Source organism: Notolepis coatsorum, assembly GCF_963971535.1.
Source record: "Notolepis coatsorum genome assembly, chromosome: 1".
Taxonomy (NCBI): Eukaryota; Metazoa; Chordata; class Actinopteri; order Aulopiformes; family Paralepididae; genus Notolepis; species Notolepis coatsorum.
In genome coordinates this window covers 36,411,328-36,429,623 of record NC_140165.1, presented here as the reverse complement: position 1 = coordinate 36,429,623, position 18,296 = coordinate 36,411,328, and the positions used below count along the sequence as shown (strand labels likewise).

At 45.4% G+C, this 18,296-nt stretch overlaps 1 protein-coding gene across 1 annotated transcript in view; it reads right to left on the bottom strand.

Moving 5' to 3' along the window:
• Positions 1-13,463, bottom strand: part of wbp4 (WW domain binding protein 4) — a 43,937-nt gene extending 30,474 nt beyond the window's left edge. Inside the window, exons 1-7 of the mRNA XM_084323992.1 lie at positions 13,371-13,463; positions 13,095-13,167; positions 12,939-13,001; positions 11,707-11,830; positions 11,277-11,486; positions 843-913; positions 600-675 (exon numbers count right to left, since the gene is read on the bottom strand). Coding sequence (XP_084180118.1) covers positions 600-675; positions 843-913; positions 11,277-11,486; positions 11,707-11,830; positions 12,939-13,001; positions 13,095-13,167; positions 13,371-13,372 — 619 coding nt within the window. The 5' untranslated portion in view covers positions 13,373-13,463. The remainder of the gene's footprint in view (positions 1-599; positions 676-842; positions 914-11,276; positions 11,487-11,706; positions 11,831-12,938; positions 13,002-13,094; positions 13,168-13,370) is intronic.
• Between the last annotated feature and the right edge of the window lie 4,833 nt (positions 13,464-18,296).

Genomic DNA, 18,296 nt, shown 5'->3' with positions numbered 1-18,296 from the left:
TTACTATGTTTTTATTTCATACTTACCTTGTCATGCACAGTCTCTGGAGCGCAACAGTAAGAAGCATTTTGTACAAAAGTATTCTGTACTTCTGTATGACAACTATTAAAGAAACTTGAACTTAAGTCCATACATAAGTCACCCAAAGAAGAAATTAATGTGTGAGAAGGACACTGATAAGGTTTTCTTCAGGAGATGGAGTTTTATCCCAATCATAGGCAAAATTTAAGCACAATCTCTTGCATGAGTCCCATTGAGTTACTGAAAACAATTCTTCACAAGAACACCGGTGTACATACATAATTTCTTTACAACCCTTTTCCCCCATCATGGTTAAATGATGATCTTCCTGGTGTGTTTTGTTTGGGTATAAGACACCGGTTGAATTTAACCTTGTACAGCAGCTGGCTTCGCGAGATCACGCATGAATCCATCTCATCAGGCTTCAAGTTATATGCTTGTGCCCAAACCACAGCGGCTCTGACCAATTTTGAGGAGCATCCTTTGAGGGGCTATTGGCAGCTATTTCAAACAGTTTCAAAGGACGACTTCCCAGATGGTTCTGCATAACAGAGAGGTCCAGGTTAGGGTCAACTCACCTCTAGTTTCATTGTTGTAATAGTATGTGTCACCATCGGCACTGACTGTCTGCGTCCAAGTACCGCCTGAAAAGCCCTACAAAGACACACCAGCGTGAATGGAAGGCGCTGCATAACATGCTCAACACACAGAGGCAACATGGACATGTCAAGTAGACTTCGAACACAATCAGCTGATGAATAATGTAAATGATACACAAGTACGAGTAAGATAGGTTAACAACCCAAGCAGATAGAAAGTACCTCACTGCGGCCAGGCTGGTTGGAGTTTGAGCTTCCTCCCCGGAAGCCCTCAGGCTTTTCCCATCGAGAATCTGGAGCAATAATAGCACAGTTAGTCCATTTAATCCAGTGGTAACTATCGAAAGACTTAAATTGTTGTGTGCAGTTTATTCATAGTAAGAGACATTATAGGGATAGACCAGGGGTCTCAATCTCGCGGCCCGCGGGCCAATTGCGGCCCGAGGGATGATGTTTTGCGGCCCCCTACTTGACATCAAAGTGTAGTGTTAATGCGGCCCGCGCGCTACTGTTTGCTGAGACGTTGCGCGAGAGTTGGACGTTTAATTTATTTTATCACTTGTAGGCTACCATAGCGCAGGCTCATGACAGCAACGTTATGTTAGTGACTTGGTTGAAACGTGATTCCGGAGTGATATCAAGTAAAGTGGAAGGCGAATGCATCCTCGTTATCTCCTCTGACTGCGAGCAGTGCTCTGCATAAGCGGCTGGCTGCACTGCCACTGTCTGTGTCTGTGTACGGGTCTGGTCCAATCACATTCAGCATCCCGTCAGCGTTCCCCCCCCTCACCCACAGTCTGCGAATCAGATGCAGAGTAGGGGAGTAGGGCGGGTCTTCACGGAATGCAAGTCGTCTCTCTCTTTCAGTCCGAGTCAGTTGACAGCGCATCTACAGTAAACTCGCTCCCAGTTTTATCTCCGTGAGATAAATGTAGCTAGTACTAGCCTAGTTTCTAGCCATTTTCAAAGATGGTCAGTAAAAGAAAAGTCGACTGCAATTCAAAGGTGAATGGACTGAAAAATATGCATCCATCCTGAGTCCCAGCACCAAACCAATGTGACTATATGCCAAGAAAGTAAGAAACGGTAGCTCTTGTGAAGGGTGGCAATTTGAAAATAATGTATGACTGAGTGATGGTGACCATGTTTGAAGGCAAACAAAAGCAAAGCCCCCTCAGATCGCACAGCAACCAGAATAACTGAAATACTGGCTGGTGATTTGAATAACTGAAATACTGGCTGGCACAGCTTTGTGATAGAATAAAAAAAAAATGCACAGTGCATTTCCATAGCTGTGGATGAGTCCACTGACACCACTGAGAAGCCTATGTTCTGAAGAACCATTCATGTTCTGAAGAACTGTTCATGTTCTGAAGAACTGTTCATGTTCTGAAATGTTATTGCTAAGGATTGAGAAGATTGGATCAAATGGCTGCTTTTTTATATAGCGCTTTTATCCAAAGCGCTTTACAATTTGTTACTCACATTTGACCCATTCACTCACACATTCACACACCGACGGCGGAGGCAACCATGCAAGGTGCCAACCTGCTCATCGGGAGCAATTAGGGGTTAAGTGTCTTAATTAGGGGTTAAGTGTCTTATTGCTCCCGATTGATCAGTAAGTTGAACTTTTTTTTGAATGCTTGAAACCCTTTTTTTGTGGAATATTTGATGCGGCCCAGCCTCACCCAGACTCTACCTCCAGCGACCCCCAGGTAAATTGAGTTTGAGACCCCTGGGATAGACTATAAATGACTTAAGGGAAAGACAATGCCGATTTATTTCACACATAACCCATAACTCCAAAAGTTTTGCACACATTCATTTAGGTTTATGGTTACAGAGAGTTTATGAGTTTTAATATAATCAGACACTGAATCCTTGTGTTGTGTTAATTACAGCTCAATGAAATTATATAGATGAAAAAGAAAATAGCAATCCACATTGCAATCCCCATCACTATTTTTCCATAGACATAATTTAACAGTTTTGTGCACATTTATTTAGTTTGACAGTTATTGAGAGTTTGAACATGATATCTATCCTCGTCTATCTTCCATTTTTCGTTATAGTGTTTGCCTTATGTCTCTGATAATAATTATATATAATAATAATAATAATAATAATAATAATAATAATAATAATAATAATAATAATAATAATAATAATAATAATAATAATAATAATAATAATAATAATAATAATAATAATAATAATAATAATAATAATAATAATAATACATCCATTTTATATAGCGCTTTTCCAGGTGCTCAAAGACGCTTGTTTTGTGTTCTTTTCCTGACCATGTTTACATGTATTACGTTCATATTTGATTATGGACATTGATGGGACGGGAGTGGAACTTTATACAAGCCCTTTGGGCTTCGTTCCCTCCTAGCACTGTTTTTAAATAATGTGCTAAATAAATAAACTAAACTAAACTAAACAAAAAAAATTCAAAACAGACTTCTATGGCTCTTTGTCTGATGAACAATAATATAATAATAATAATAATAATAATAATAATAATAATAATAATAATAATAATAATAATAATAATAATTGTTGTGAAGGGCCAGATTAAACCGAATATATATATTTATTATATATATATATTTAATTGTATTTGTATATTCTCTAATATTCCCTGATATCCCTTGTATATTCCTTGTACAATATGCATTGAATATCCATTCTAGCCTACTGAACATCCCATAATAGTCTCCATTCTACTATTGGTCGAGACCTTGGTGCCAGGCTGCCATACCCCCCAGACCCAGTTCAAACGTACCGCTCAACATGTACGAACAAGTCCTAGTTCCGCGTAGGAATCTGGCTACCGCACCACTAACGGTACTATTTGTTCATAGTGCGTATATATACTGCGCTACTAAAGTAGGACTTCCTTTTTTTAGTCCAGTTTCTTACCCTCCAATAGAGTGACAGACGTAAAGCCTCCCCGCGACGCCACGTGTGGGAGTAAGGCCAAGTTCGGCCTACCATCGGTATTGAGACATCGTGTATATTAATATTTGAATAGTCATATTTGGCACTATATCGTCGAGTTGGACGTAGTCTATTAAGCTAATAATAGTCTATTCATATGTAGTGCTTCGTGCGGTGAGAATACTATCGTAGTCAGTACCCCATCGTTTCGGGCAGAGAACTGGCTGCTTATCCAGGGTGGCCGACCCCATGTGAGGCTGCACCCGAGGAGCCCCAGAGCCGACGAGCGAGTGGACCTGTATACCGGATTATTCTACCGACGACAGCCCGCCTTCCCAGGCACGGATTATGCTTTGTGTACAGTGATTATTCCATGGATAAAGACCCCCGACACTGCCGTGTGTTGGAACCCCCCCCCCTGGAGAGGACGCAAGGTGAGGAGGCGCTCTGCAAGACGAGGTCGCTTCACGTCTCTCCTCCGTGGACCGGAGAGAGCCGGCCCACAGAGAGTCCAGCTGCTTTCATCTGTGGTCCAAGGATCGCTGGCGCATTGAACTGCACTACTGTGGGTTCACCCAGGATACCCTTAGCCGGACGAGGCAGCCAGACTCTACCCCCCCCCCCCTCCTACTCCTGTTGTCTTACAAGCGACCGGATTAACCCCCCTAGTGTATCCAGTCTTATAATCATTAAAGTATCATTGCTGTTATTCCTTAACTATTCCAGGTCGTATATTTACCACCTGCGCCATCAGAGATTGGACATTCTCTATTGATATACCGACGAATACTCTTTGCCATAAAAGTGCATACTATTTCAATTCATAAATGTAATTAAGTGATTAAGTGCTTGCTCTACACACCATTGCTGTGTAGGAATAAATACATACTTCGACTTCGTACATTTGTGTTGGATCCGTTTCATCTACGTGAGAGTGTTTATCATAATATATTTATGCCGAGTACTGGGTGGCCGAATATAAAGTACAAAGGTAGTGGTAGTAAGTATCATATCTAGTAATACAGTCAGGGAATTGTACCCTCAGTTACAATTGGTCCTTCGAGCCGGATGGGTAATTAGTGTAATATTAATATAGTGTTATTAATATTGAAATGGCCTATGATGAACACTCCACGAAACGATCCTCCTAACCAACGCCCGCAGCGCGAACGACGGCTCCCTCAGTACTTAGAGGCTTACGCTGTCAGTCAACAACCTAGTCTTCTACTAACAGTAAACGCGGTAAAACTAGAAAGTAAAAGTATGTCTAACCCCAACGCCCAGACTACCCCGACCATAGAGGCCCCTACGGGTTCTAATGTAACTGACCAAGCTCACGGTGGGGACCAGTGGGAACCAGACATGACCTCACACCCCGCCAGTACTGAAGAAGTAGTCCCCGATGAGTCCCGGGAGGAATACAACGCTACCGAGAGAGAACTCGGCACGGAAGAAGACGGGGAGAGCACCGTGGAGATAGAGCTCCAAGGCTCCGCAAGGAGTACCCCGAGGGAAGGCTCCCCTATACAACCGCCTTCTCCCAGCGAGGCAGAGAGGACCCTACAGCAGGCCTTCCTCATCAGCCTGAACGCCGCTGCTGAACGCGACCGACTGCAGATCCAGCAGCGGAGCGAAGAAGAGCATATACGTCTAGAAATAAGACGCATTCAGAGGGAAGAGAATGTGGCCCGAGACCGAGCAGACAGCCAGCGAGCAGCTGCTGGTGCTCTACGGGACGCAGAGCGCGACAGACAGCAAGCGCAACTAATAGAACAGCTGATCAGACGGACAACACCCTCTCCCTCCGCCAGAGGCTCCAGGAACTCGTCTAGACACACCTCCAGGGCGGCATCCCCTAGCCGAGTAAACAACCCTGAACTTGACCAACAGACGAGGTCTATACCCCCCACAGACCACCTCCCCCCACCGGTCCAAGCGAGACCTAGCAACCGGGAAGGAGCAGCATATCCTGTGGAGAGGCTAAACCAGAGACTACAAGCACTGGATGACCTAACTGAAGACGAAGAGGAAGAGGAGGAGAACCACGCCCGACGACAGCACAGTACTCTACCGGACCAGGAGGTCCGGTACAGCCCAGGCTATACTCCCGCGGAGCTGCGCTACAGACCCCCGACTCTATACCCGGGTGAGCACGACGCACGACCCGCACCGAGGAACAGCACCTGGACAAGCGGGCCATGGTACACTGCCAGTACCAGCCCATACCAAGGAGCGGGAGGAGACTCGCCTAGGAGGCCTCTCCCCCAACGCTCGCCGATGTATCCACAGTCAGCGTCATACATTGGCACGCCTATGGTACCCGACTTCACCCAAGAGAACCGGGCCCAGTATACAGAACTCCGCATGTGTCTGGAGACCATGTTGGTGGATGTATTGGATGAACGCCATAAATACGCCATCCTACTGAGGCACTTAAAGGTACCCCGCGCACATAATATAGCGCTCGCCTACGCGACTTCCACCACCCCATACACAGCAGCGCTGGTAGCATTGGACCAGAGGTATGGGCGCATATGGGATTACGTGATCCAGGAGATCCGACACATCGACCGCTTACCCCCAGCAATAGACAATCGAGCATTGGACGACCTGTCCATCAGAGTGCAGTCCCTGGTAGGGATGTTGGGAGCGCAGAGAGAGAAGGGGAGGCATGAATTTTACGCCAACTCAAATGTGGAAAGGATCTTGGAGAAGCTGCCGCCCGCTCGACAGGAGCGTTTTAGGCGGCAGAGAGACCACCGAGACCCGAATGGCCCCGAACCGAACCTCCTCGATCTAGCAGACTTCCTGGCGAGAGAAGTCAGCAGCCTACGGCTAGATACATTCGGACGGAGCACCCCTGGCTCCAGAGAAGGAACCAGACGACTAAATGATGGAAGAAGATCGGTGACTGTGATGCACCAATCGGAGTCAGTACCGAGCAGCAGGAGCCACAGTACCCCCTCCAGAACGGAGAAGTGGAAGATAGTGTGCCCCTACTGTGAGAAAGAACACTGGCTAGCGCAATGTGACTCCTTCCCCAAGCTGAACGCGGAGGAAGCAAGTCAATGGATAAAGTCCAACAAGCGCTGTTTTCGCTGTGCGCGCTCACACATGGCAGCCGAATGCCGCTTAAAGAAAAGGTGCACCAAGTGCGATGGAGCCCATCTGGACATACTTCACGACAGTAACAGACGGCGCCCTTCACCCGCACCATCCAGCAGCAAAGCGAGCGTCATGTACATCGATCCCGCCAGCAGCAGTGGAGCCCGAGTACTCCTAAAAGTAGTGCGTGTGACACTAAGCTACCAGAATAAAGTCCTGGACACTTACGCCGTCCTCGATGACGGGTCAGAGAAGACCCTTCTGCTCGCCTCCGCTGCGGCCCAGCTAGGGCTGCGGGGAAGCGAAACCCAAATGACAATTCGGACAATAAGACGAGATTTGAAGACGATAAAGGGCGAGAATGTCTCATTCTCTATCGCAGCAAGCGGCCAGCCTGAGCGACGGTACCAGATTACAGACGCTTTCACCAGCCAAGAAATAGGACTGTCGCGGTACACATACCCCGTCGCCAAGCTGATGGAGAAATATGCACATCTGCGCAAGTTACCGATCCCGCTCATAGACAATGCTATGCCGACCCTGTTGATAGGCTCCGACCATGCAGACCTCATTGTCCCGATAGACCGGGTTCATACCGGACCCCGAGGCTGTCCTGCAGCAGTCGAGACCCGTTTGGGATGGACTCTCCAAGGCCCGCTCGCCAAATCTCTCAACCGAAGTACAGCCACTAGATGTCTCCACTCCCGAGTCACAGAGGGAGAAACCGCACTCCTGCAACACGTAGAGCGGCTATGGACCTTGGAACAAATGCCCTTTAAGAACGGAAAGAAAGACATTCGCTCTAAAGATGACATTTACGCCATTCACCTCCTCGAGACAGGGACCAAGAGAGTCCCGGTCAACGGCGTGTTGAGATACGCCACGCCACTCCTGCGGCGAGAAGGAATGCCTACTTTCCACGCCAAGACAGACGCCACAGAACGGTACCTGCTGAACACGGAGCGGCGCTTAGCCAAGAACCCCGCCCAAGAGAGTGTATACCGCGCTGAGATTGAGAAGCTCATCACAGCGGGACACGTCACAAAGATGGACATTAAAGAGGCTGACCAGACCACTGAACCGTGGTACGTGCCTCACCACAAGGTCCATCACAACGGTAAAGACCGCATAGTATTTAACTGCAGCTACCAGATCGGATCCCAAAATCTGAATAAAGAGTTACTGCCCGGTCCCACACTCGGCCCCTCCCTACTCGGCGTTCTACTCCGCTTCCGCCAGGAAAAGGTGGCCATCAGCGGGGACATTAAAGGAATGTTCCTGCAGGTGAGATTAGTAGAGGAGGACAAGCCCCTGTTACGGTTCCTATGGAGAGAGAAGCCAGGAGATGAGCACCCAGCCATCTACCAATGGGAAGTCCTCCCCTTCGGAACGACGTGCAGCCCCTGCTGTGCTACATTTGCACTACAGAAACATGTAGCAGAGGACCCAGCAGCGGACGAAGAGGTCCGACACAGCGTAAAGAACAGCTTCTACGTAGACAACTGTCTACAAAGCCTTTCAACCCAGGAAGAAGCCGAGGCTCTCCTGATTAAACTCCGCGCCTCATTGATCAAAGGCGGCTTTGATCTCAGGCAGTGGGCCAGCAGCGATCCGCAAGTACTGCGCAGCCTCTCCTCCGAGGACAAGGCAGCCAGCAGCGAGACCTGGATGGCTACAATCCCGGGAGAAGCCCAGGAGATGACCCTGGGATTGGTGTGGCGATTCAAAACAGATTTGCTTCACTACAGACACAAGCCCCTGACTACGGAGCAGGGAAGGCCGGCGGCGACGCCGACCACCAGACGGAGTGTGTACACAACACTCGCCCGACAATATGACCCGCTAGGATGTATTCTACCGTACACCACCAGGGCAAAAATGATTGTACGAGCATTGTGGGACAAGGACCAGGGCTGGGACGACCCCATTCCCGCACACCTTGCATCCACCTGGAGAGAGTGGGAGATGGAGCTCCACTCACTCCCAGGCGTTAATATGCGCCGAAGCTACTTCCCACCCACGGTGAGGCCAGAGACATGTAAAATGGACTTACACGTCTTCAGTGACGCCTCAGAGGTCGCATACGGATCAGTAGCCTACTTGCGGGCCCAAGAAGAGGGGGGAGAGATCTACACAGCATTTGTCCTCGCCCGCTCGAGAATAGCCCCACGCAAGCAACAATCTATCCCACGCCTAGAGCTCTGCGCAGCCCTAGCCGGAGCGCACCTAGCCACGCTCATCCAACGTGAGCTCACCATACCGGTGTCTAGAACAATCCTGTGGTCAGATTCCACGACAGTACTCGCCTGGATCAAATCGGACTCATGCAAGTACAAAGTCTTCGTGGGAGTCAGAGTCACCGAGATTCAAGACTTAACCGAAGAGTTAACCGGAGAAACAGAGTGGCGCTACGTTGATACAAAACAGAACCCAGCTGACGTCATCACCCGGGGAATGCCCCTAGATGACCTCACCCGTCGCAATGTCTACAGTGACGGCCCAGCATTCCTAAAGCTCCCGGAAGGAGAGTGGCCCACGCCTATCCCGAGGGAAGCCAGTCAGGAGGAGGCTGAGAATAAGAAGCCTGTGTTCTGTGGATTGAGCACTGTTATCTCCGCAGACCCCAACATAGATGATTGCACTACCATAGAGAGTGCACAACAAAGGACATTCCTACTGCACTACCTACCGTCTCTACAGACCCGCCAGAAGTGGGTAAAGGAGAGAGACAATTTGACAGAAGGAACAGTCGTCATGATTATTGATCAATCACTGCCCAGAGCTATGTGGCCGGCCGGCCGCGTAAGCAAAGTGATCACCGGTGCCGACGGCAAGGTCCGAGCAGCTGAAGTGCTTGTCCAGGGTCGCACTTACACCCGTCCCGTGGCGAGGCTCATAGAACTGCCCCGACTCCCAGACACAATCGATGATGACCATGACCCTATAACCCTATGACTTTGTGAAGTTGACTGACCCCTACAGCAAACCCTTATGTGTAAATAGACAACGCGATTAATCTGTCTCTGCTTAACTGATTAGGTCTGGGACCAATCAGGGGGTGGCTGTTGTGAAGGGCCAGATTAAACCGAATATATATATTTATTATATATATATATTTAATTGTATTTGTATATTCTCTAATATTCCCTGATATCCCTTGTATATTCCTTGTACAATATGCATTGAATATCCATTCTAGCCTACTGAACATCCCATAATAGTCTCCATTCTACTATTGGTCGAGACCTTGGTGCCAGGCTGCCATACCCCCCAGACCCAGTTCAAACGTACCGCTCAACATGTACGAACAAGTCCTAGTTCCGCGTAGGAATCTGGCTACCGCACCACTAACGGTACTATTTGTTCATAGTGCGTATATATACTGCGCTACTAAAGTAGGACTTCCTTTTTTTAGTCCAGTTTCTTACCCTCCAATAGAGTGACAGACGTAAAGCCTCCCCGCGACGCCACGTGTGGGAGTAAGGCCAAGTTCGGCCTACCATCGGTATTGAGACATCGTGTATATTAATATTTGAATAGTCATATTTGGCACTATATCGTCGAGTTGGACGTAGTCTATTAAGCTAATAATAGTCTATTCATATGTAGTGCTTCGTGCGGTGAGAATACTATCGTAGTCAGTACCCCATCGTTTCGGGCAGAGAACTGGCTGCTTATCCAGGGTGGCCGACCCCATGTGAGGCTGCACCCGAGGAGCCCCAGAGCCGACGAGCGAGTGGACCTGTATACCGGATTATTCTACCGACGACAGCCCGCCTTCCCAGGCACGGATTATGCTTTGTGTACAGTGATTATTCCATGGATAAAGACCCCCGACACTGCCGTGTGTTGGAACCCCCCCCCCTGGAGAGGACGCAAGGTGAGGAGGCGCTCTGCAAGACGAGGTCGCTTCACGTCTCTCCTCCGTGGACCGGAGAGAGCCGGCCCACAGAGAGTCCAGCTGCTTTCATCTGTGGTCCAAGGATCGCTGGCGCATTGAACTGCACTACTGTGGGTTCACCCAGGATACCCTTAGCCGGACGAGGCAGCCAGACTCTACCCCCCCCCCCCCCCCTCCTACTCCTGTTGTCTTACAAGCGACCGGATTAACCCCCCTAGTGTATCCAGTCTTATAATCATTAAAGTATCATTGCTGTTATTCCTTAACTATTCCAGGTCGTATATTTACCACCTGCGCCATCAGAGATTGGACATTCTCTATTGATATACCGACGAATACTCTTTGCCATAAAAGTGCATACTATTTCAATTCATAAATGTAATTAAGTGATTAAGTGCTTGCTCTACACACCATTGCTGTGTAGGAATAAATACATACTTCGACTTCGTACATTTGTGTTGGATCCGTTTCATCTACGTGAGAGTGTTTATCATAATATATTTATGCCGAGTACTGGGTGGCCGAATATAAAGTACAAAGGTAGTGGTAGTAAGTATCATATCTAGTAATACAGTCAGGGAATTGTACCCCTCAGTTACAATAATAATAATAATAATAATAATAATAATAATAATAATAATAATAATAATAATAATAATAATAATAATAATATGGATGAGGTGTCTTCACACTGTCCTCACCTCCAGTGATTGGGTCGTAGTAGTATGTGTGCCCGTCTTCTGTGTCGTTTGCAACCCAATTCCTGGACTCTTTGAGCCCTCCTGGTCCCGGTGCCGTCTCAGCTCGCCTTTTCGTCTTTTCTTTTTTCTTTTGAGGCTCGGGAAGTGCCGGGGAAGGGGTTGGGGCAGGGGGTGGGGCAGGGGTTGGGGCAGGGGTTGGGGCAGGGGAACCTAAATGCAACACAATATTAATAGCACGTCATACAGTAAATTCACACCTATAGAGGGAAGTATAAGAAATACACTTGTACTACATGACTGGTAACATGAGTTTGATCATATAACATATGTTCCAACAGAGGTCTCCATAGATCTAAAGTTCTAAACGAAGAGGCTTCAATGTAAAAAAAAAAAATTGTTTTTCAATGCAAAATTTCAGCCACACAAATACCTGACTCCGCCGCAATCCTCCTAATGTCCTCCTCGTATGCCTTCATCGCAGCCTTCTCCATCGCTGCAAACTCCTTGCACTGGCGTTCCTCCACCTTCAACTTGTCGACGCTCTTCTTTTTAATCTGCGAATAAAAACAGATGGGGAGGAAATTGGGTGGCAGATGTCAGTGGCCAATAGGAAGATGCGACCGGGCCGTATCTCTCTTGCCAGTCGTGGTGACATCACGTGCCAAGATGGACACGTTAGCGTATGACGTCACTCATGTGCACCAGAAAGCACTAGGGCTTTCCTCCACGTGCGAAATTCTTAGTCGACTAATAATCATAGAAGTTGTCAACTAATTAGGGGCGGCTACGTGGCGTAGTGGGCAAGGCGCTCGCCACGAATGCGGAGACGCTGGGATCGCCTGTTCGATCCCAGCGCTCCACATTGCTTTCAGTTTAGCTGGTCGTCCGTACTAATACACATTGGCCGTATTAGGGGGTGGGAAACTGATGGGTGGGGATCGGGAGTTGTGGACAGCGACTCCTACAGGTCAGTTGGTGCGCCTGCGCAGTAGAATCAGGAAGTGTCGGGGGCAGCGTGAGCCTCCCACGCGTTACTCCTCACCACTGAGAGATCGAGCTGCGCAGGTGAAAAGATGCGACTGCTGTTACCTCAAGTACCGGAGGGGACTTGTGCTATGTATGACTTAGTCCACATTGCAGCCGGCTTGTGGGAGGCAAGATACAGGGGAGGGTTGAATTGGATGATACGAAATTGGGATGGGAGAAAATATAGAAAATGGGAGAAAAAGTGGATAAAAAAAAAGAAGTTGTCAACTAATTGATCCTTTGAGTAGTAATAAATTCATTGAAAAATTTGTAGAATTTTAGTTTTCCACATGGAATTGTGCAGAAGGACCTCTTTAAATCTAGAGATGTCAATTTTTCATGAAATAACACATATGGATTGAAAAAAATAACAATAACTTAGACAACGAACAGTTGACTAAGACCAAAACGCACACGTTTTAGGCACGTTCAACCTTGTGCATCTTTATACGTTTGCATTTAGGCAGACACTCTTATCCAGTAACTTACAACAAATTAAACAGTAGATTGAGCTAACATCCTAGTATCACCAACATAGCAAGTAACCAGAATGTGCAGGAATGTTGTGGCTCAGAGCAAGTACACGTGAGAGCACTAACCAAGGGAACTAGAGAGGAGGAAGAAAACAAACAGTACCTCAGCAATTTTGGCAGCAACATTTTCTTTGTGATTCTTCCCTCTTTCATGAAACTCAACGCTCTGTTGAAGAAAACAAATATAGAATGAGATATTTGCACAGTTTTCAGATCATCCTCTTGACCTCAACAACATGCATCACTTGGGGGCACTCACAGGCTTGTTGTCAGCTATCCAACACTTGCAGTATTGACAGAATTTCTTCGGTTGTGATTTCCAATAGTCAGCCCTGCGAACGTAAACACAGGGTGATTGGTACACAAAGGTAGTTAGTTGTTAGTTAGCAGCTAATAGTTGCCATTAGCTAGTTACTTAGCGTTAGCTAATCTAGTCTTCTGTAATACTTGAATGTGGTCTGAATTATGGGATTAACAGAATTATTAACTTTCCAGCAACAAGATCAATGAAACATTTATGAAACTCTTTACTCACATTTGAGCTCTTCTTGGTTGTATATGATTATGTTATAAGAAAAAACAAACTGCTGGCCACATTTCGCCAACAACACCGTCTGCTTCTGATGACGTCATCAGTCGTCGTCGTCGTCTGTCGGAAACAGATAGCAAAGAGGCTCTCATCTGTCCTCTTTCTTTCAAATTCTAACGGCGCATTTGTCTATCTAGAGGTTAAACCAGTCAACATATATTGTTATGTTATTCAAAGAATCAATAGCAAATGCCATACAACTATATCACAGCAACCAGTCGCGCTAGTATTATCGATGAACAAGTACGCAAAAGTCTGTGCGATGAACAAGATCTCCCATATGGTCTAGCGGTTAGGATTCCTGGTTTTCACCCAGGCGGCCCGGGTTCGACTCCCGGTATGGGAATGACATCTTTTCTCTACATACATAACGAATGTTTTAAACATTTCAAATGTCATCGTCACGAAACACATTAAATATAACGTTACATTACGCAATAACAAAGTACACTGTATAATGGTAGGCTGAAACATCCACCTGGTGTTGTAAACATAATGTGCCTATACCATATCCCTTTAGGCATACATTTATTGGAAATGTCTCTTGTAATTCAAACTCAGATTCAGATTATTGTGATGTGAATGGGCCGGGTAATGACAGCCACTTGAGTCCCTGCTCCTGAGGCCAGCCGTATAGGTGTAACAGACTGACAGCTAATGAAATGGGTGCATTTGTCACGCTGTCCAAGGAGCTGAACTGCTCTCGTGCAGCCGTGTTCGAATCCCGGTCGGGGCAAAAGCCTGTCATACATTATCAAAGATAAACAGCTATGTTGAATCAATAAACATGAATATCACTAAATAAACATGAATATTGCACAGATTTAGATTATAATAGTAAAGCTATTATAATAGTTCAATGGTTGTGATGGCAAAGTTTGCGTCAGGTTCCTTACTGTATATTTGCATATCGTATGTCACAAATGTAACAGTACTATATACCTGTATGTCATAAATGTCACTATGAATGGAACAATGAAACAACAATGAAAATGGGGGACCCTGATGTAAACAAGACAAATGTCTTTCTCTGCTCTGCATCCCCTTAAACATTTTGTGTATTGAGCCGTACTGTATTGTACCCATTCTGCAATCTGTTAAATAAAGTTAGCATTCATTAATTCTGTCCCTGTCTCTCCTTGTTGCACATATTTAGATTATCATTAGATTGTAGCGGCAGAGGTTTTTGTCAACTTAAATCATGTTTCTTAATTTATGCACAGGACTGTGTGTGGATGACCACAGGCCTGTGGTCCCCAACACCTCTGGGGTCAAACACCATCTCCTCAGTCTTCTTAACATTTAAAACCAGACAGTTATTGTCGCACCAGTTTACAAACCACTGGATTTCCAAATAATAGTCAGCTAGGTCACTGTCATTCTTAATTAGAGCTAAAATGGCAGCGTCATCAGGAAATGTTCATATCATATCTGGTGAATTACCTAGCTCATGGAAGTCGGCCATGGTTCTCCCCTTGTTAAAGGGCGGAGACCCCTCTGACCTAAATAATTATCGCCCTATTTCCAGATTGTCTGTAATGGCCAAAGTCTTTGAATCTCTTGTAAACAAACTGAAAGAATTTCTAGCTGACCATAATATTCTTAACAAGTCTCAGTCAGGCTTCAGATTCATAGTACTTCAGCGACTATGCTAGTCTCAAATGACATAATTGAAGCACTAGACAAGAAAAAACACTGTGCAGCATTGTTTGTTGATCTGTCTAAAGCGTTTGACTCTGTGGATCACGCATTACTGCAGAGGCTTGGCTGCATATAGGTCTTGGTAAAACGGCTTTGAGCTGGTTTAAAAACGATCTATCTGAAAGAACTGTGTCTCAGTAATAATAATAATAATAATAACTTTATTTGTATAGCACCTTTCATACAGGGGATTGCAGTTCAAAGTGCTTTACATCAGTAAGAAATAAAACATAAAATCAGTGTAAAACAAGCAGCAAGAGCAAAGCATAAAGTGGGATAAAATAATGCAGATATATTAATCAATTCATATCAGAACCTCACGTTCCAATATGCTTCTGTAATCTGTTACAAAACATGATAAGGTTATAGTATGCACCCAGCAGATAGTGGGGCGTAAAGATAAAAGTAGAAATAAGTCAAATGAGCAGCCATATAAAATCACAGTTTTTCACATTAGGATCTAACATCCTTTAGGGCCACCTTGTTTATGGTTTGATTCAGTTTTAGTAGAATGTAAAATACATGAATGATGAAATGAGCACATAAAGTGCAGACATACTATAAAATCCTCTGATATATAAAATAAAGGAGAATAAAGACATGGGGAATAAAACATCCCTCCAGGGGAGCTCCAGTAGCTCACCGCGTACCTCGCCGGGGACAACCGTGCTCGTCACGGATCTGGGGTAGCAAGTTCGATTCCCGGACAAAGCCGTAACTTTCTCAGAGTGTCTTCCCCCCATCTACACCCCCATTCAACCTGTTTCTGTCGGTCACACTTGACCAGAGAAAAAGCGATAAACACTAGAAGAGCCAGCGGAATGGCCAAAGTTTAAAAAAAAAATCCCTCCAGGCCTCCAGCTCCCTCTGAAAAAACTCTGTCTCAACAAAGTCCTGGAATGGCATCCTGGGATTGGTGAGTCCTTCTGCTGCATAGGTCTGGAAGACCTTAGTGGAGCAGTAGAAGTACAGTATCTCACCGCTCCAGTCTGATAAAAAAAAAAGTGGATGGTGGAGCCATCTCTGAGGAACCGGGACTTTGGCTGACCACAGGCGAGGCAGTTGTGTGTCCTCTTGGGGAGCCGCTGTTGTTGTTGCTGCTGCTGCTTCTCCAGCATCTCACTGAATGAATGAATGAAAACTTTATTTAACAGATTGCAGAATGGGTACAATACAGTACGGCTCAATACACACAATTGTTAAAAGGATGCAGACCAGAGAAAGACGTTTGTCTTGTTTACATCAGGGTCCCCTATTTTCAATTCATAGTGACATTTATGACACACACAACATACATGACATCATGACATTTATGACATAGGGACATACATGACATACAGGTATATAGTACTGTTACATTTGTGACATATACGATATGCAAATATACAGTACTGTTACCCATAGATCCTAACATGGATTATATACATATGACATTAGGAGGGGGTGGGTTGGTGGGAGAAAAAATATATACCTCACGATCTTCTCCACTGCAGCCTGGAACACAGGGGACTCCTGGAGGCAGCCCTCAGCCAATGGCACCAGGGCTGGCGGTAAAGTGGTGACAGGGACACTGACCGTTTGACTGCCTGCACAAACATAAACAAATTAAATAAAAATATTTTAAAAATCAATTGTTATTGAGAGAAAGTAAACTGGTGAAAAATAGACAACAAGTGATGTCAAGAGTCACTTTATTGTCCCATCAGCTGGGAAATTTGTCTTGGGCTTACACCCACTACAGCCACAGACACATACAGACATGACACAACACAACTGACTCCAAACAATACACAATATAAAATATTCAGTAAAGTACCTGCACAGCTTTTACAGCAACAGGAAGAGGATTGATCCTCCTTGCCTCCTCAGAAGGGGTCCTGCTGTAGATGGCCCGGTGGACCCTTCCTGAAAGAGACATCCATCGTTCCAGGGAAGAAGTTGAACTTCTTCATTATTTCCTGTACAAAGCAAAACACTATATGACATATCTTTATATTACACAGACAAGCTGCAGCGTTCTGGAACACCATCCCATCACACATCCGCGGTACTAATACACTCAGGTCCTTCACACACACTCTAAGCATGGCCATTAGCAAGTCACGTCTCAGTCCAGCTGCCCAACCCCTGTACACTAGCCTGACTGTCCTGATTATGTATATGTGTGCCTGCCTGCATATACAGTGCTTATACTGTACATGTATGGGCTTTGATTTGTCCCTGTACACAGTTTTTTTTTTATAGATGCATGAATGCCTAGTAGTGACTAGTGAGTACAGAATATGTTTTAAATTGTTTTTATTTATAAATGTATAACTGTTGATTGATATGCACTGTCCCTGATCAAATAAACTGAGTAAAAAATAAAAGCATAGCAGATAGATAGTGAGATAGATAGATAGGACACCCCCCCCCCCCCACCTCCAATGTACAGCCCTCACCCAACCCACCCAACCCCACCCCACCCATCCAACCTCCTCCAATGTACAGTTTCTACGCCAAATGTATATACACTCCTTTTCTGGACACTTTTGTATCACAAACAGTACTGTATTTGCAAATCTGATATGTCATAAATGTATAGATGTAGCAGTACTGTCTATCTGTATGTCATGTATGTCATATATGTTATGATGAATTGAAAATGGGGGACCCTGATGTAAACAAGACGAAAGTCTTTCTCTGGTCTGCATCCCCTTAACAATTGTATGTATTGAGCTGTACTGTACTGTACCCATTCTGCAATCTGTTAATAAACTTTTCAATCAATCAATCACACAATGTATTATCGTTATTATATGATAGCTCTGCTGTGCAGAAACAAAACACGACTCAGTCAGCTTCACCGAGTACATCCAACTGTTGAAACTGCCAACACAAACCCAAAAACAGTTTAACCTATTGGTAAACAAACGTATTGTTGAAAATATACAATATGACTGCTGTTGTGACATTGTTGGGATCTTATACTGTAGTTTACATTTGAAAAAAAAAACTCAGTCACTCGGTAAATCAATTCAATTGGAGTCTCTTTAAACAGCGGCAACACAAACCCAATAACCTATTGGTAAACAAACGTATTGTTGAAAATATACAATATGACTGCTGTTGTGACAGTGTTTAGGAATCGGATCTTATTTAGTAGTTTAAACTCACCTTCAAACGTTAACA